This window comes from Ascidia mentula, chromosome 3, assembly GCF_947561715.1.
Source record: "Ascidia mentula chromosome 3, kaAscMent1.1, whole genome shotgun sequence".
NCBI classification, from domain to species: domain Eukaryota; kingdom Metazoa; phylum Chordata; class Ascidiacea; order Phlebobranchia; family Ascidiidae; genus Ascidia; species Ascidia mentula.
Window position 1 is genome coordinate 15,420,605 of NC_138568.1, and position 20,201 is coordinate 15,440,805.

The following is a 20,201-nucleotide window of genomic DNA, read 5'->3' on the forward strand; positions in this document are numbered from 1 at the left end:
TTAGCACGTCCTGACCAACTAAACCATTAACTGCACCTTGATGATATTTCAATCCATTTGTAGTATATGTGAGAGATGTGCTGTTGCTGTTGTATTTGCGGTGTACTGCTGCACAAGGCATTAGGTGTAGACATTTAAAATGGTTTAGTGTTAATATACTTTTTGTATTGCAAACGATTATTGGAATCAATACAACAGATGATCTTACCGTAAGCAACATCAGATCTTCTGCACTTAATTGATGGCACCCCAAAAAAATGAAGTCCACGTATCAATTCTCACATGGAACAACTGAGGGGCGTCCCGATTTCGATCTCTCCAACATATACGGTTTGAAAAAGCACTTGATAGTTTCATTTATTCGTACAATGACCATATGCCTACATTGTTGTAATTGCTGAGCTGTTCGTGACCAATTCCAAGAGCAGCAGACGCGAACTTCACATATTTACTGTGTGTGTATTTCATATTATCTGTGAAAAAAAGACATCTCCTATATTATGGCTTCTTTTTCACATATATTGCATTGGGTTTTAGCCTTTAGCATTATCGGTTACCAAGCAGATCCGTTTGGCCATAGTGCGCTCCACAGTGGTTCGTCTCTGTTGTTTGGTACTCAGTATAGGGTACCCAACAGATCGACGTCGACCGCAGGGGTGCCCGCTAGTGTAACAGTTAGCACAGTGCCACTGTCACCAGCTGTGTGGTGATCGAACGCAACGCTTACACGGGCGCGTAATGAATCATGCCTTCAGAAATGTACGCATCATTATGTCCACCAGCGCCCTGCGGTTCCTTAGTTGTTACTGGCGTTTCTCTGTGTGCAGTTTAACTTTTGTTTTTCTTTTTCAGGTGTTATTGTTTATCAGTCAAAGTTCAACTGAATTAAAACCTGGATTCTGTTCACCAATAAAAATCCCTCTAAAGGTTCTGACAAGCTGCAATGATGTGACCTTACAGGTCGAAACAGTGCCTGTACTCTCTGACATTATCTCTCCCCCGTTGTTTTACGTCTCTGTGTTTTTTTCTGTGCTTCTGAAGTTTTATACGAAACACAATGTGACTATAATAAGGAAAAATCATAATTCACATCACTTACATGTGACCACACCTCAGTGTTTCCAACAGTAGAAGAAATAAAATAACTTTTATCTTAGTATCAACATACAAAAAACAGTGAGTTATCATATACATTATAACTGACTAATCCTGTGACACAACCTTTTAATTTTAACCAAGCTTTTTGATCAGGGAAGACAAATTCATGTTAAGATGCGAAAACTTTCACACGAAACAATCAAGAACTTCATAAACAGGATCTTCGGCATTCAATCCTCGAAAGTCGTTTTTGAAATTGCTGAGATTGGAAGAAGTAAAATCCATTGTCTAAGTTTCTGTTTGCTCTCGAGTTTTTATTATTGATGGTAATCAGTGAGCTTCAAGCACCTTTGCTGATCATCAACCTGAAACCGCAAGTGAAATTTGCTTTTCATATGAACAAGGTTAGGCTACAATATCGGCCATTCGCGCCTCTAACATGGTTTCTTGTCCAGCTACATTAGGTAATTCATTTACTAAAATTCGCCATTTGTAAGCTTCCGGAAAGAGTGCTATTGCTTTGTGTGAATGTCTCCCGTGTAACAACACAAATTTACATAAATCACTGACGAAACTTAAATGAAATGATTCAAAATCATGTGTATTTTGCCTCAAAAAACAACTGGACAGATGAACGATTCACTAATGAAACAACATCACATGGACACGGATAAAACCATAAAGGTGATTAAAAAGCTACGTATCGTGGACACAGTACAAGGTATAATTAATCTACTCTATCGTTTAACAAAGCTACCTATCGTGGACACAGTGCAAGATATAAATAATCTACTCAAACGTTTTACAAAGCTACCTATCGTGTACACAGTGCAGGGAATAGCCAATCTACTCTAACGTTTAACAATCAACCTATTTTGGACATAGTGCAAGTAATAGCGATTATACTTTAACGTTTAATAAAGCTACCTATCGTGGACACAGTGCAAGGTATATCTAATCTACTCTAACGTTTATCAAAGCAACCTATCGTGGCCACAGGGCAAGTAATAGTGAATATACTTTAACGTTTAATAAAGCTACCTATCGTGGACACAGTCAAGGTATAATTAATCTAATCTCACGTTTAAAAAAACAACCTATCGTGGAGACAGTGCAAGTAATAGCTATATACTTTAATGTTTATTAAAGCTACTTATCGTGGACACAGTACCAGGTGTATGCTATCTCCGATCACATACTTTTGTAAAAGTACAAAACTTAAACTACTTACTACTATGCCCAAACAAAGAAATATGTTTGATAGCAGTGTGTTTTAAATGATATGTAGCCAGCTTTTATGCTTTTTGACGTTTATACATCTTCTCAATTATAATTTGATAATTCATTGACAGCTCGCAGTCCGGCTGTGGCTATTTTGCTAACGATTACGTCACTGTAAGCTAAAGGAACACAAGCGCGTTGTAATCGTAGTGTAAACAGATGGGATTTACATGGTGGAAAGTTTTTCTTCACACGACGTCTCATGGTTACCTGACATAACGGAAGTCGGCGACGAACGTGACGTGCGTGCGTTATTTACGCGGAACTTAAAGTGTATGAGATAAAAACTTTTTAGTATTACAACATGCTTTCCTAACACAGAGTTTTAGTTCTGGTTGGTCAGCAGTGGAATTTTATGTTGTCAATACACTCGTTGCTGTTAGTGATTACGCTTTGGTTGTAACAGTTATTCTTTCTGTAATTAGAGCTTCAGCTATAGTTCTACAAAAATATTGCTCTCATTTTTGTTGGAATTTCAGTTGTTGGAGCTTTATGTTATGATCGTTTTGTTGTTAGAGCTTCGGGTGTTATCTTTGCTGCTGTTGAAAATCAAAATTAGGTTGTAGTCATTGCCCTTAACACTGTTGAAACTTTAGATGTTATTGTTGTAATTTTTAAATGTAGTTGTTACCCCAGTTGTTGTCAGTGGTTCGTTTAAAAACTGAAAATGGGTTGTGAGTACCAGGTGTCATAATGAATTATGAATCTGACGTTCTTCTGGTGAAAAACTGCAAATATACAGCTTTTTTCAAAAAAGTATGTATTTTCTGACGTTTCGCCTGTACGTACGACTAGGCTTCTAAAACAAACACAGTAGCGAAGCGAACCCACTGGCAACAAAAAGGGCGTTCTTTTCGTCGCTTAATTTCTTTGCCCGTGGGTTCTCTTCGCTCCTGTGTTTGTTTTATTCTTTGAAGAAGCCTAGTCGTATGTACACGCGAAACGTCAGAAAATACAATCTTTTTCAAACAAAAGGTGTATATTTGTTGTTTTTCACCAGAAGAACGTCAGATTCATAATTCAGTGGTTCGTTTGTCGTCACTTTTGTTGTTGGTATTTGTGGAGACTTAACTTTTGGCATTCTTTGTTGTTTGATTTCTCTACAATCGATCTTTTACCAGGATTTGCAGTTGTAAACAATTTATGGAATGTGGAACATCCTGTAGTTGTCACGAATGTTATTGTTTTTTGCTTTGGGCCACTGGTTTATTGGTAGTTTATTGCAATCGTTTGTGTAGCAATGTCCAATATTCAACGTGTGGAAAACATGTTATGTCTGTCGAAACTAACGTCAAGAGATCTCATATATCGCTACGCATAACAAAACTACTGTTGTTTAAGTGGTACAAATACACATAATTTACTTTTAATTGGGTATTATTTTACACAACTGCTGCGTGCAGACAATTTCCTTTAGTGAACATTTGCAGCTATATTTAGGTTTGTTGAAGATAGTGTTTAACGTACTGTATGGGACGTATTCGAGATTTCTGTCAATAATTCTTCTTGGATTTTGGTGCAGGTGTTTGTTTGTCACGCATTCAAACTCTTTACCAGCAAACCGGACTAGAAAGCAAAAATATAGTGAGAAGACTTTTTCACAGGCTTTGCGCAATGTTCTCAAATCCAACACATTCTTGTGACGTCATGAGGAAACACGTTATTAGAGTTTGCGTGCGACTGCGGTACGATCAAACGTACCGAATGAGACATACTTTGTATCTACAGTTTGTGCTGTGCATTTAAGTACAGCAAATGACTCATTTTTGCTTTTTTTTTTTGCTTTGAACCGCCAAGACCAGCAAGGCCGCGAATGCCTCCCAAGTATGAAAGACCTCCAAGTCCTGACGAAGATTTTGTACCGCTATCCCAGGAAAACCTCGAAAGGATACCCTTGAACGAACGTTTTTCAAGCTCTGCGGAAATTAATGAACCGCCAAGACCAGCAAGGCTGCGAATGCCTCCCAAGTATGAAAGACCTCCGATTCCTGACGAATATCATATACCGCTATCCCAGGAAAACCTCGAAAGGATACCCTTGAACGAACGTTTTTCAAGCTCTGCTGAAATTAATGAACCGCCAAGACCAGCAAGGCCGCGAATGCCTCCCAAGTATGAAAGACCTCCAAGTCCTGACGAAGATTTTGTACCGCTATCCCAGGAAAACCTCGAAAGGATACCCTTGAACGAACGTTTTTCAAGCTCTGCGGAAATTAATGAACCGCCAAGACCAGCAAGGCCGCGAATGCCTCACAAGTATGAAAGACCTCCGATTCCTGACGAATATGATATACCGCTATCCCAGGAAAACCTCGAAAGGATACCCTTGAACGAACGTTTTTCAAGCTCTGCGGAAATTAATGAACCGCCAAGACCAGCAAGGCCGCGAATGCCTCCCAAGTATGAAAGACCTCCAAGTCCTGACGGAGATGTTGTACCGCTATCCCAGGAAAACACCGAAAGGATACCCATGAACGAACGTTTTTCAAGCGCTGCTGAAATTCATGAATCAGCAAGATCAACAAGACCACGAATGTCTCCCAAGAACGAAAGTCCTCCAAGTCCTGATGAAGATTTTATACAGCTATCCCCGGAAAACCCCGAAAGCATACCCATAAACGAAAGTTTTCCAAGTACTGCCGAAATTTATGAACTACTAAGATCAACAAGACCACGAATGTCTCCCATGAACGAAAGTCCTCCAAGTTCTGACGAACATGATATACCGCTATCCTCGAAAAAAAACGAAAGGATACCCAAGAACGTACGTTTTTCAAGCTCTGCAGAAATTAATGAACCACCAAGACCAGCAGGACCGCAAATGTTTCCTAAATACGAACGTTCTTCAAGCTTTGTGGAAATTCATGAACCACCAAGACCAGCAGGACCGCAAATGTTTCCTAAATACGAACATTCTTCAAGCTTTGTGGAAATTCATGAACCACCAAGACCAGCAGGACCGCGAATGTTTCCTAAATATGAACGTTCTTCAAGCTTTGTGGAAATTTATGAACCACCAAGACCAGCAGGACCGCGAATGTTTCCTAAATACGAACGTTCTTCAAGCTTTGTGGAAATTTATCAACCACCATCCCCAGTACACCCTAGAAGGACCACCAAGTACGAAAGTTCTCCAAATCCAGCCGAAATACCAGGGAGACCAGGTACGTGCATTTCAGGTTTGTTTGTTTGATTAATTGGAAAATCACCATCACAAAAACATAGGATTGGGAAATAGAGCATGCGTGCCTAATGCTTTGACCTAAACCACTTAACTGCGTTTACTCTGTTTTTAATGACAACGGGATTCGATCCCAGAATATTTTGCCTTTACTGTGTGCTTTCCTTTACACTGGGAGTCAACAAGTGTCTTTAAACGATATTTTTGTGAATGTACAGCTTCTAGTGAGAACAAGGATCAAGACGATGAAACAACTAGAAAGGAAAAGTAAGTGACAACATTATTCCACAACATAGCTTTTTAATTTGCAAGAGTTTTGCATCTTCAGGATAAGCAAACAATACATTGCGGATGTGAAAGCATATCGCTTGAATGTTGAAACCACTACGCGAGGAGAAAACATTGTTAGTTATCTATTGCCTAGAAGGAATCTAATTCCCGATGTAAATTACACTGATCAAGAAGGGCGGACAGCCCTAAGAATTGCCATCAACAACCGATCAGTCAAAGCTTGTAAACTTCTTCTGAAAATGGAGGTTTGAATTGGGCATAAGTTACATACATAGATCACACATACAGACACACACAATTTATGTAGAACTGCTGCGCCATAACCCTTTTAACGTCTCTCCAAAAGCGCAGTTTTATCAACAAAAAAACAAACACAAAAGTACAAAGGTGCAAAGAATATTTTTGTCTCAAAAAATAGGTAAATTTGGAGTGGTCCCTTTTGCATGCCATCAAGCAAGATTTCGTGGAAGGCGTTGAATTAATTCTAGAATCTGAATACAAACGCGGTATTCAGACTCCCACACTTCCATCGAGCGATTATTACTTTCCTGGATTCGGTCCGGTTGTCCTTGCTGCACATTGTAACAAGTACGACATTCTAAAACTATTAATCGAGCATGGATATAAACTGGAGGTAGGAGCTGCGTGCCATACAGTCTACACAATAGATTATTCGTAAAGTTTACATGAGTTGCGACATTGCGAAACCCAATTCTGTTTCAAGATTGTTTCTAACCTTTCTTTTATTAAAAAAACATTACAAATTACATCCATTATTTGACACAGGAAAAATGCACATATGACGGGGTTTTCTGGGAGTCAGCAAATGATAGGAAAATAATGTGCCAAGCAAAATCAAGCCCAGCCTATACTACAGTACTTGCTGAGGTAACATAAAGTAATTGAAAAGAAAGCATTATATAAAGTTATGGTACACTTTGTTGGCGATACAATACCGTACATACGTTTACTGTTTTGGCTGGATTGGATAGAAATTTGGTATTGATCCATTCCAACATTCCATGGATTTGATAACAACAATACGAGAAAATGCCAAAATGGAACCAGCACACAGTCAGTTTTATGCCGAATTAGAACGTGATGTTGAAAGTTATATGTGCGCTCTTTTAGATGAGGTAATCTGCAGTTTAGGTCCGTATAAAAAAAAACGAAACAAAAAAACGATGCTTGTACAGATTCGCTCGTCTGATGGCCTGCTCTGCCTTTTTCAATGTGAGGTCGCAAACCTGGACACATCAAAACCTATACAACGATTAGGAAGAGTTGTTAAAGAGTTCGACGACATTGAAATTCGCCAGGATGGAATTGAACAAAATGATAATGCGAAGTCAATTAAAAAGATGCAAATTCTTGACCGTTCGGTCGACATGCGGATATTAACTTTCGTAACTCATAGCAACACACAGGTTTGTAATCAATTCCATCCTACGTCTATTCACTTTCAATGTAATTACAAATCTTTTTTTCCAGCAATGCATCGATTACATGAACTACAAGGGGGCAAGGTATATGCACCAAGGAAATATGATTAAATGGATTTTAATCAACTTTTTTGTCGGATTGCTTTTTCCTTTTCTGTCTCTGTTTTATTTGACTGTCCCAAATATTTGGATTGGAAGTAAGCAGTTCCCATTTTAGTCCCGATGTGAACCAATATACTTTAAAATACTTGATCCTTTACAGAGCTTATAAAACAACCAGCAGTGGCATTTGCTTGTCACCTTATATCGGATTTATCCTTTGTTGTTTTGGTGGTCATCAACGTTGCAACACGATCTGTTGAAAACGATTATCTGGGTATGCCGATGAAATTGCCCTGTTCCGCCATGTTGTCGCTTTTACAATTATTTTTTAAGGATCGCCTCCTACTCCAGTTCAATGGTTGATGCTCTTGTGGATAATCGGAAAATGGAGTCAAGAATTCGTTGAATTAAAAATACACGGCCCTTCCAAATACTTCTCAGACTGGTGGAATATAAATGATATCACACAACTTACATTGCTAAGCACCAGCGCCATATTGAGGTTAGTTTGCTTTGATTTTACCCACCCAGAAGCAAGCGCGACGGAGGAAGAGCAATGACAAACCATTGCACTCAATTCAAGATATAAACCAATGACATAATTACTGGTACACAGCCATTTAATGCTATACAATTTTCTATAACGTAAACAATCGTGGTAAGAAATTGCAAGCATTATTTCGGTCGATTGAAGTTAATTAACAAATGTTGAAAAATATTATATGCCTGTCACAGAAATACAATTAAAAATATTTAGCTTTCATGACTCTCCTAAACCAAAGAGATTCACTACCACTGCTATGCATCAAGATTGTGCATTTTCGGTTCTAAACCTAAATTCCTTTGCGAAAATCGCTGTTGGTTTTTCGACACCGTTGATTACGAATACATTTTATTCCCTTCTTTGAACGCATAAGGCGTGTAATTCAGCAAGTTGCACACTCTTTAGTTATTTAGTTGACTGTCCAAAATAATCTTTAAATCCTTTCATTTTAAACAGTGCAGTGGATTTTTTTCAACACAACAGTAATGTAATCAAAACACCGAGATACGAATGGAAACCAAACGAACTTATACTTATTTCTGAAGCTCTGCTTTCTTGGGCTTATATCTTTGTGTGTCTCCGTGTTTTTAATTCGATCAGAACAATTCGTAGACTTGGCCCCCTACAATTGTCATTAGCCAGAATGGTAACCAATATCCTCGAATTCCTTTTCATATTCGCACTTGTCGTGGTTGCTTTTGCTCTAAGTCTCAGTGAGTTGTATTGGTATTATGGCACAAATCCTGGCAGACAACTGCTTTGTGTTGCAAATAATTCTACTGCTTCGAATTGCAACAAAAGTGTTGTGTTTACTGATATCGGCAGTTCACTACGGGCCCTGTATTGGACAATTTTTGGCTACCTTGACTTGTCTCTTATATCGCTTTCTGGTAAACACTTCGTAACTGAAGGGTTCGCTTGGTCGCTTGTGACTGTATATCACGTTGTTGTTCTTATTGTTTTGATCAACATGTTGATTGCCATGATGTCGCGAAGTTACGAACAGACGAGCGCCAACGCTGAAGTGGAATGGAAACTTCACCGTACGGCAGTTTGGCTTCGATTTATTCGAAGGGAAAACGTTCTTCCTCCACCAATGAACATTATTCCGAACATTCGTCAACTGGTCAAATGGATCAGGGGAAAGTACCTTAAAACCAAGAGAGCACATAAAGTAAACAACGATTCAAATGAAGCTCACCAAGGATCGAGAAAATACGTCATCAAGGTTATTCTGGAAAGATATAAATACAACAAAGGACTTGCAAAATAGGTGAATGTTTATTTCACCAACATTCGCTCAACGTGACAGCGCAAAGTTTATCATAAATATTCGCCAAGCATGTTTTGAAATTTTACCAGCATTATGATGAACAGCATTTTAGCTTTGGCCTTTTTGTTCAGAATATTTAACTCCAGATACTTTGCACCCATGTTTTGAAATGTTTTCAAATTAATGTTTATTTTGCTGAAATTTTGCTGGTGTGTTTGATTCGTGACCGTCATGTGTGACATTTAAGCTTATATGTTAAATATCCTTATATTGTACTGAGAAAACTATTATCTCATTTACTTTTGTAACAGTTTTGGTCGTTCCAAGCAGTAATATTTAACTTTACCATGATATGTTGGTCTGTTGGATGCTTTGGCGCAGTTGTGAATTGATGATGTCATGACTGTTGGTGAGCTATGTCTAGATGTATTGGTTAACCGTCAATAAACGTCATCCCTGTATGTCTAAATTTCATTAGGATTGGTTTTAAAATTAGTTATGTAAAGGACACATACATCAAATCGAAAAACGGATTGAGAATTTTACCTGAACAACGTGAGGTTTGCAGGGACCGGGTTTGCAAAGAGAACACACGCGCCGTTTATCTTACTCCTAAGACTATTAAAAACATCTGCCAAGAACTGCCTTTACGAACATTTAATTAGCGCAAAAACAAACGACAACACATACCTTAAATAACTACGCGGAAGCACTCAATGCAGACGGGCATTTCTCAATGTCGGGCATTTCTCAATGTCGGGCATTTGTGTCTTGAGGTAATTTGTACATCACACCAAAAATGTATGTGAACTTAGCAGTGGCAAACTCTTGTACCGTCAGTCTCTCCGTTCTCCATAAGATTTAAATTTCAGCTAACAGTCTTCCTCCTCAACTGTAACATGAGTGACAACTTTTTCCATGCTTCCTTCCCCGCATTCAAGTACTTCCATCATCATAAGGTTAGTCGCAATATGATTGACAGGTATGAAAGCTATTACTTTTTTGACACGCGACATCCCACAACGGTCAGCAACTTCTGCAAAAAACTGTTCACGTGCGCACAGCTGCACATCAAAAGTAACTCTTTGAGTTGAATATGGTAGGCATATAGTTTGATTATATGTTAATGAGCTGCTACTAGGTAAGCAGGTGTTTTATTATATTAAGTCTGTATTGCGTGCCCGTTATTTTTGGATATACCTTTAGTATATTTTACCATTTTCTGTGAATTGATTTAGAGAGTGTTTAAGTAAAAAATGTGTGCTAACAGCATAAGAAATAAAAAAAGAGACGAGTTGAATAAATTTCCCAGCTAACTTAGTGGGGATTTTGTTGAACAGTGCTTTTTGGAAACTTGTCTGCCTGTGTGATGCAGAAACCGGTGGTTGGTTAACAAGGCTTAAGGCGAACTAAAAAAAGAAGAAATGAGGACAAGGTAAACCACAATCATAGTATACTTGCATAAACTCTTTTATCTGCCAATTATCGAGTGTTTCCTAATCATGATTTTACGACGTCAAAAATGCACAATGACAATGCAACGACCACATAATTACCAAGATAAATTATAAAGTAAATCCTGTTTCCCATGTAAACTGTTAAGTGCTAGTTCATGTGATAGCGTAAATTGTTTCCTCGGGGCTGCCTGCGTTGCAATCTAGCGATTGGTCATTCAATCTATTCTGATTTAATTCTATACGAGACTCATGTAATGCTAACTCTGTTACGCATACTGTTTGATTCACAAGGCCTTAAAGAATAAACATATTTTGATTGGAAGGGACGACTAAAAATGTTTGATGAAATTTGCTTTAAAACAGACAATAAACTAAAGTGAAATTCCTGTTGCTGCCAGGCATATTGCAATTAAAAATGTACTGCTCTTCTGACATAAACGTACTGTATTTTACGACGTTTCGTCTGCTATGCGTCGAGACTTCATCTAAAATTAGTTTCATCTTAGGAACTCAACGCCTAAGCTAAACGCTACCTGCAACTTCCATCGTGACTACGGCTGAAAGATAACGATGCCGATGACTACGGCGGAAAGATAATTGATATCAGACTTATACTGGTTGTGTCTTTTTTACAAGATATCTCTTCGAGATGGTTGTCGCTGGAAGTTTGTTCTCGTTCATCAAACTCGATGCCACTCAGTCTATCCCGAGTAAGCGTTGTGTTTTGAGTGCATTGAATAAGCGCCAATGCAAATAGCAAATAGTTTCTGTTCACTAACAAAATAATTTCGCTTTGCATACTTTTAATGCAAAAATATTGGTTAATTTTCATTGTGAATCAATGTATATTAAAATAAGTGTTATTTTACGCTTTTCACCTGGGAAGCTTACATACAACAAAAAGAACACAGAAATATTGTGATATCGTCCGCCAAACTGCCACCCCTTACCGGTGCATAGTTCTTTAATTAAAGTTTAGATGTCCTAGTTGACATTCCATGGCAATGGCATTAATCTCTTTGTTACCTGAATTATTTTTTGTTGCCACTTAAAACCACATGGCATGTTTTAAACTTGTCACCACGACTTGAATAGAAACTGGGCTTCTTGAGGAATTATATGCATTAGGTCACTACAAGACAAAAATAGCTTTTCTCTGAAAAAGAATTACGAACTCGACAAAAAAGCTTGGGGCGGGATGCAAAAAAAGGCATCATTAAGGGAATAGATTTTTGGTTTAACAGCTACATGTTAGGAATTAGGTTTCCAGTGGACATAGAACACTTTCATTATTATCGATTACGTGTTAGAATATGTTTTGTGCAGAATTCACTTGCGATAATGGGGACGAGGTTTATGCCTCGTGGTTTTGTGATGGTGATGTAGATTGCGTTGACGGAAGTGATGAGAAACCGGCTAACTTTTCCACCTATCCTGAAAACTTCAATGGTTCATACATAATGTGAAAAAGTTTTACGAAAATATCAACATATTTTTGAAAAGTGTATATAAAAATCTGGTTAAACAAGCTGTCTCAAAGACTTTTTTTCCGAATTTACTATTTCAATATACATAATTCTTCCCTGGTGAGATCCCAGCTGTTCGTTACGATAAAAAGAGTTAAAACAATCTCAGAATTTGGTTATCACTTGATGGCCAACACCTTATTTATTGGCACATAAGAAAAAGCTATTAAGCACACCTACTAGCGAATATGAGAAAATGAGAAAAAACATAAGTTTGTGTTGATTTCGCGTTATTATTAGCACGCAACAATGAAGACATATAACAACAGAACTGTGCATACCAAGCGCTAATCAAAGCAAACATTTGAGTTTAAAATATTTGATCGTCACCACTTCAGTCAAAATCTTTATTGGGTCTACGAACTCCGGACAAGAAAAGATGCAATTTCTTCGGCGTTTGAGAAACAATTTATGTTTAGGAATTTAGAAACGATGCAAACGCTTCTTGTTGCAGTTGCGACAACAAGTATGACGTGGGAGATACAAAGAAAGTATGCGCTCTCAGACGAAGGGAAGTTTGTAAAGGGATAATCCAATGCGTTGTCGAAGTATTTTGTGAAGGAGGCTGTCCCTCACACTTTCAATGTCCGAATTCTACTTGTTGGAAACGTTCGACTGTTTGTGATGGCGATCCTTGCAATGACTGTCCAGACTTCCGAAAATGGAATAACGGGCATGGTTTCAAATGTGTTCGAAATGGCATAAATTGTGATCTTCCGCAGATGTTTCTATGGGACGGAATAGCTGATTGCGATGATAAGTCTGATTTGTGTTACTCTATCGAAAATGGAAATGCCGGGTATTTTTTGAAACTGCAATGTTCTTCAATTAAATTTTCGTGCCTAATAAACGATTTCGTTGTTGCAGAGATATTCGTAATTCTTCATTCTTTGACAAGCGTTTGTGTTTCAAATGCACACATGATACCATGATCATTTCCAGGTCAAGTGTTTGTGATGATGTCATAGACTGCCCTGACATGAGTGATGAATGCAATTGCTCTAAAAAATCCTTTCAGCAATGCAAGAAAGACAATAAAGCCGATTTGGGGTAACTTCTTGTTTTTGTCATTTGACGCAAAAATTATTCTGTGTATGTTTAGACCAACGCAGCTTTGCGATTGTTTTGGAAATGATGGAGTCTGTTACAACACTATGGGGCGTACCAACATTTCCTGTAGCTCTATAAAAGATGAAGTCTGCAGGAAAATTGCACCATGCACGGGGAATTCTCCATGTGAGTATTTTTGCAACTCACATTTCCAGTGTCCGAATTCGACTTGTTGGAAACGTTCGACTGTTTGTGATGGAGATCCATGCAATGACTGTCCAGCTTTCCAAAAATGGAACAACGGACATGGATTCAAATGTGATCGTAATGGTAGAAATTGCAATCTTCCGCAACTGTTTCTGTGGGACGGCATTGCTGATTGTGATGATAAATCTGATTTGTGTTATTCCATTGAAAATGAAGATGTCAGGTATTTTACAAAAGTAGTTTTCAGTTAAATTGGACCCGTATACATAAGAAAATGCTACACAATGCCAACGTTCTTTTGTACAGCTGCGATTACCAAAAAATTAAAAAAGATAGATTAATCCCCCTTAAACGAGGCGTAAAACTTTACTCTTCGTATGATAACAGGGACATTCGAAATTCTTACACATTCAATAATGGGTTATGCTTCCAATGCAAAAGGTATTGGTTAAAACTGATAGGCAACAAAATCTTTTGATTTAAGCTATAACATCGTTTGGATATCTGCAAATCAGTAAGGTTTGTGTGATTTTGACCTCCCAGTGTTTTGACGTTTAACACATTGATTGGTTGAGTCGTGGAGCCGGTTGACATTGCCGTTTTCGGACTTTTTGGCAGTCAGTTTTGGGTAAAATCCAACACAGTCACGTTATAATTTTTACGAAAGGACAAAGCACCTCTAGGCTCAATTTCAAGTCCAATTAATAAATAATTTTGAAACCAATTCAACTATTTTTTAGTGTTGATGAAGGAGTGCATATCAACTGTTCAACAACTACAACAAAAGCAACAACAACAACCAATTACACGGATGGGAAGTGGGCGTGTGCCGTAAGTAAAAAAGAAAACAAAATTAGTTTATAGGCAAAAACACTGTTTGTCGGAATTAATTAAAAGTAGGTAGATGCTTACGTTCGGTAGTAGGCTTACATAAACACCACGTAGAGAGTATTTGATATAAAAAAAGATTAACAAAATTATAAGTTAATACCGATAACTAAAAAAGGGCAGCAAGATGAGATAATAAACATTACCATATAAAAGTATTCGTTTAAAATACAATCAAATAACACTTCTTACCTGGATCTGTAAATAATCGTTCTCACAAAAATTACCTAGAAAATCAATGCACTTGATGTGTTTGTGCAGGACGGATGGACGTTGATTTTCGACAAAAAATTATTGTGCAATGGAAAGGTGGATTGCAATTATCAGGTCTACAATTATAATACTCGTCAATATTTCGACCACGATGAATCTCCTGAACTTTGCAAACATCGGAAACACTGCGACACAAAAGACGGACTTTTAAACATACCTCAATCAAAACTTTGCGACGGTTTTATCGATTGCAAGGACGAGAGTGACGAATATCCAGAAAAAAACTGCTCAAAAAGATTCTACTGTCCAGCATTGAATGGAGCCAAAGTAAAAATACACGTTGTTAAAAGTCGTGTGTACTTTTCAAATATTCTAACTGTTTGAGAAATAATTTTCATTTAACGACACTTAAATTTTAAGTACATTTAAATCGGTATTAAATTAGTCAAATCTGTATTTGTCTGTTAATTCATAGAATTTCATTTCGCGCTCATAATTACCTATGAAATGAAAAAGTATATGTATACAGAAGAATGTGTTTTACCGGTGCTTTTTCCAATTAAGAGTTTTTGTTTAATTTTTCGTAGCACTCTGAAAATATATGTGTTTAAAATTAAATATTAGATCTCTGTGAACAAATCGGACGTTTGTGATTTCAAAATCAACTGCGATGATCAAAGAGATGAAATTAACTGCACAAATGATGGATGGTTTTATTGCGAAAACAAAGATCCACTGTATGTAAAAAAAGATAAGGTAAGTCCAGATACATGATAGAAAATGTGTTGCGCCAATCACGTCAGCAGCTTAACAAAATTTTTGTAATTCGTACTCATATTTATAAACAAAAATTTGTATCGTGAAGAATTTTTGCATTGTGTCGCCGTTAGATTCTCGTGTATTGGAAACTGCTAAGTATGCCATCACATTGTCTTTTCTTGCAAACTACAAAGTGCATTTACTCTCAACAGAAATTCAATGGAGTCGGCGACTGCTCTGATTGGTCAGACGAGTGCCCTACAAACACAAAAATGTCTGACGAAAACATATTTTCATCACGATACGAGTTGATTGCAAATCCACTTCTACGAGCCATAGTGTGGATAATGGGGATGCTTGCTATTTTTGGAAATATGGTAATTTAAAATAATTTAAGTTAGATATCAGTTATATTTGAGTTCGTTCATGGCTATTTCATTGGTTTTAAGGTTGTCATAGTAATAGAAAGCAAAACTTTCGTAGCCACAAAATCACAAACAACAGCATTTCGTGCAAACCATCTGCTCGTTTTAAATCTATCGGTTTCCGATCTACTCATGGGAGTTTATCTGATCATGCTGGGGGCCGCTGGTGTCAGATACTCCGGAAATTATTGTGCCAATGACCTTATTTGGAGATCAAGCGGAACTTGCACCACAATGGGGGTATTGGTCTTCCTTTCAAGCGAAACATCGGTGTTCACTATGGTTCTTTTGACCATATTCCGACTGTATGCCGTGAAAAACGTGAGTAAATTGAGTATTCAAGAGTACTAGAAAGAATGAAATTTGAACTCACGACTATGGATTTTTTAAACTGTGCCAAACAAGCTCGTCGTGCACATCGGTAAAACCTTTCGTCCAGGCAAGCCAATGTAAGTTCAGTCAGTCCGGGTAAGAAAACGAAAAGTCATGCTGGTCGCATTTTATTGCTTTTCGCGCCAATAAGTTAATGTGTTATTTCTATTGCAGCCTTTTGTTGCATCCGTTAAACCCAAGTTGAAAACGGTCATACTAACCATTTTGCTGTCCTGGGTGTTATCGTTTGTAATTGCTTTCATTCCTCTATTAACACAATTTCAACATTTGTTCGAAACCAAAGCGTGGATGAATGAAAATCCGTTTTTCGACAATGTCGCAGTCGATTTTTCTAGTAAGATATTATAATACATATATAGTGTTCATGTTTAAACAGTTTAAGTGCATTTGCGACTTGTATACAGGCATGATCAAATTCATGGATCAATTTGTAACTTTCCAACACAACCTTACTGGCAACCAAGTACAGAAGAGTGTCCTCTTGCGTGTAAAAAATGCTCATTCCTGGATGGATTTCATGGATATCCTTGAGGATTACGATTACAGTGATAATTTTAAGATTTCTAGATACTTGGGGTTAGTTTTCACCAGTAAAATTTTACCATTTACTTTCTAAGTGCAAGATTACTTTGTGCAGATATTACAGTAGTAGCAGTGTTTGCATAAGCAAGCTTTACGTATCATCCCAAGACAAGGCATGGGGATATTCAATCGCCATCATTACTCTCAACTTCTTGGCTTTCATGTTTGTGGCGGTTACGTATTCTTGGATATACATGAAGTCAATCGCCAGTGCTAGGCAAGTGAACGAAAGATCTAAAGATGGAAGGGCGGCAACGCAAAACAAAGGCAAGAACATTTCTATTTAAATACGTATTTTTTCATTTACTTTGTTGTTATGTTAGACATGCAAAAGAAAATTCTTCGTTTAATATTTACCGATTTTCTGTGCTGGGTTCCAATATCTGTCATGGCATTTTTGAACTTTGGTGGGATCCCTCTACCTCGAGAAATGTACGCTGTGTCAGCAATTATTCTGCTCCCCATCAACAGCTCTCTTAATCCCCTCATTTACTCCAATGCCCCTAAACTGTTCTACGATAGAGTCAGGGATGGCTTGCGTGAATATTACAGACCACCGTTACCGAAAGAAGTAAAGACAAGTGTGGTTTTGAAAGAGAAAACCTATTTTGTGGTCGAAACAGAAACTGTTTTGTAAATAATTAAAAAAAAATCGTTCAACGAATGATCCTGCTCCCCATCAACAGCTCTCTAAATCCCCTCATCTACTCCAACGCCCCGAAACTGCTTTATGATAGAGTCCGGAATGGCCTACGTGCCGTTTTCGGACGTCAACCACAGGAAGGGCAACAGGAAATTGTGGTTGTTAACTGACAAAACTTTTATTTGGTTGAAGCAGAAACCGACCCGTAAATAAACCTTGCATTCAATTTGTGCAAAGTATTTTTTCCCGAGATCGAATTTTTGAAAACTACTCTTGTTTTTAACGTCACGCATACCTTCCATGTGTAGAATCCTATTTAGTTTGTGATGGCAAAGTAATGTGAACACAAATTTTCAATGACATTTTTATTTGAAAAAATCTGTATTTGAAAAAGTAGGACAAAGTAACATCTTTGACGCCAGATCTGCGCTGCCGAAACTAAAGAATAAAAATACGTGAAATTTGGTTTGTGAACGCACTCTAGTTTGTTGTTTCCTTGTCTCTATTAATGCCCAGTCACGCTTTTATGTTGTATTTTATGAGTCATAATTTTATGTACCATAGCATGAGTTACGCGATGAGTTGATCAGACTCGCCTTCCACGTTCACACATGGACACTCTTAATATGTGTGAGTGTGGGAACGCCTAACATCAACTTGGGTAGAATCATTTTGGACATTACAATGTTGCTGTGATTCTCCTTGCTTCCAGTGACTTCCTTACTACATTTTGTCTCTGGACCAACGTTTACTTGTAATCATAATATGATATTATGATGTGGGAAACATTCCATGCAACCAACTCATGGAATACAAATTCTCGACAGAGGGAAATTTATTCTGCCAACTACAAAATTCACCGAAAAAAGTAAAAAACAACCCTCAAAACCCCCTCTCACACGCCTTGTACATAAACCTCGCCCTTTGCATTTTGTGCGTTATCATCGACGAACAAGTGCAGCTTATTGTTGTCAAGATAATACAAACTTTTAGTAACGCTAAAATCTCTGCAGTGATAATTTCATCACTTTGCTGACGTTGCATCAAATATTTGTGGTTGTTTCAATATTATTCCCAACAACCCTTGTTACTGTCCTTAATTGAAATAACTTCCTATGGTCAGTAATTGGTTGCAGTGTTAATGCTGTTTATAAAAATTTAACTTTGAAAATGTTGACAATTGTTTTGTTTTCTGCAACTGCAAATATTTTGTGCTACTTGTTGTAGTTATCAATAAACACAGTGTTGAGAGGGAAAAGTGTGTGTATTCTTGAACTTGTGAATTCTTATACAAGGAAGAAATTGAAGGTGAACGAGGAGAAAATTGATGGCGCAGGAGGAAGAAATTGATGATGCAGACGGAAGAAATTGATGGTGCAGGAGGTAGAAATTGATGATGCAGGAGAAAGAAATTGATGATGCAGGAGGAAGAAATTAATGGTGCGGTTGTTGTAAATTAATTACCATGGCAAGTTGGTCAAATACCTTGAGAAACAATTCTTCGCGCACGAGTAAACGCTTTTACCTATCGGAAACAGGAACGTTGACAGAATTTTAATTTTGCACTAAAGAACTTAATCGAATATAAAAAGCATAAATGGCATCGGCACTGCTAAAACAACGGGTTATCGTGTCAGGAATCCCACGTTAATTGTGTCAAACCCTCTGCTTGAGATCGCGTATTGTCGTTGGGATTTATGCTCGATAATGGGATTGCACGAAACAAAAACTGAGAAATTTAACACGCGAATAGCAACATTAGAATAGAAATACGTCGCTTTCACGCGACCAACGTCATAATGATGGAAGTATTTGAATGTCGAGCAGTAATTTAGTTGCCACGCTGTTGAAGAGGGAGATCGAGTATTGAAACAAAAATCTGCGTGAAAACAGAGCTGAGACTCCGGCAAAGTTAAAATTGAATTTTGCACGATTTTATCAACATTATGATGCATCCTTTTAAAGGGAAGAAGTCAACACTCACTCACCGACTGTTTAATCTGCGCCATTGTGTTCACAAATCCCGTAAATAATTTTCTCCATCCTGAGAAAATTTAGTGGTGAGTTGACCGTAAATATGCCCACACAAACCTATAGGATAAATTATTTTAATTAAATTTTTGATATAATTTTCTAGTTGAACAACTGACTTCAATCGGATACGTTCCCTTTTAAATTATTGTGTTTTAGAATTGTTGGATAGAACACGAGTGTGTTTATCAGTGTTTGATGTGTGCGTCTCAATATGTCAATATTACAACACTCTGGCATACGAGCGAGGTGGGCTTCCATTACCATTAAGATATTCGTATTTCCAACACAAAAATGCTTTAATTGAAAATTATGAGGAAAACCTTTTCAACGTTAGTAATGATTGGGAATTTTTATTGCATCTGATATCTCATTTGTCACAACGACGTCTTTGCCAGGATGTTGACCAGACGTGGGCAATGAAATGGATTAGGAAATGTCAGTTATTAATGTCAGGTGGTTAAAATATCCATGCCATTTTTATAAATGTGTTTGTCTATGTTTGGCTGCTGCCTAGATTTTGGAAAACATATCCAAACCCTAATTTGGAAGGTTGCTTCTTTTCCATATGCCTTTAAATGAACATGTTGCTACATAACATATATATGAGTTGTTGGGTTTGTCATGGTGTGTACTAAATAATCCTTCCACTTATAGACACAGGGGTATGAGATTGTATGTGTTTTACCAGCTTCACAAACCAACATGTACTATATTTGGGATATGTTATAATACGGACAAGACGCTGCGATGCCGGACAAAACCATGATTAAAATTGATAATCATGTTTGTCACTGGCGTGTTTTGTCCGGCGC

At 37.6% G+C, this 20,201-nt stretch overlaps 1 protein-coding gene and 1 pseudogene across 1 annotated transcript; both read left to right on the forward strand.

Moving 5' to 3' along the window:
* The first annotated feature begins 4,192 nt into the window (after positions 1-4,192).
* Positions 4,193-9,212, forward strand: LOC145895733 (short transient receptor potential channel 4-like). Its single transcript, XM_082984519.1, has 11 exons — positions 4,193-5,543; positions 5,779-5,827; positions 5,889-6,096; positions 6,270-6,485; positions 6,638-6,739; positions 6,844-6,987; positions 7,048-7,278; positions 7,343-7,490; positions 7,556-7,669; positions 7,729-7,897; positions 8,396-9,212. The coding sequence occupies exons 1-11, from the start codon at positions 4,193-4,195 to the stop codon at positions 9,210-9,212; spliced, it is 3,549 nt and encodes a 1,182-aa protein (XP_082840645.1).
* A 2,106-nt stretch (positions 9,213-11,318) lies between these two features.
* On the forward strand, positions 11,319-17,349 carry LOC145895734 (uncharacterized; annotated as a pseudogene).
* Positions 17,350-20,201: the final 2,852 nt, after the last annotated feature.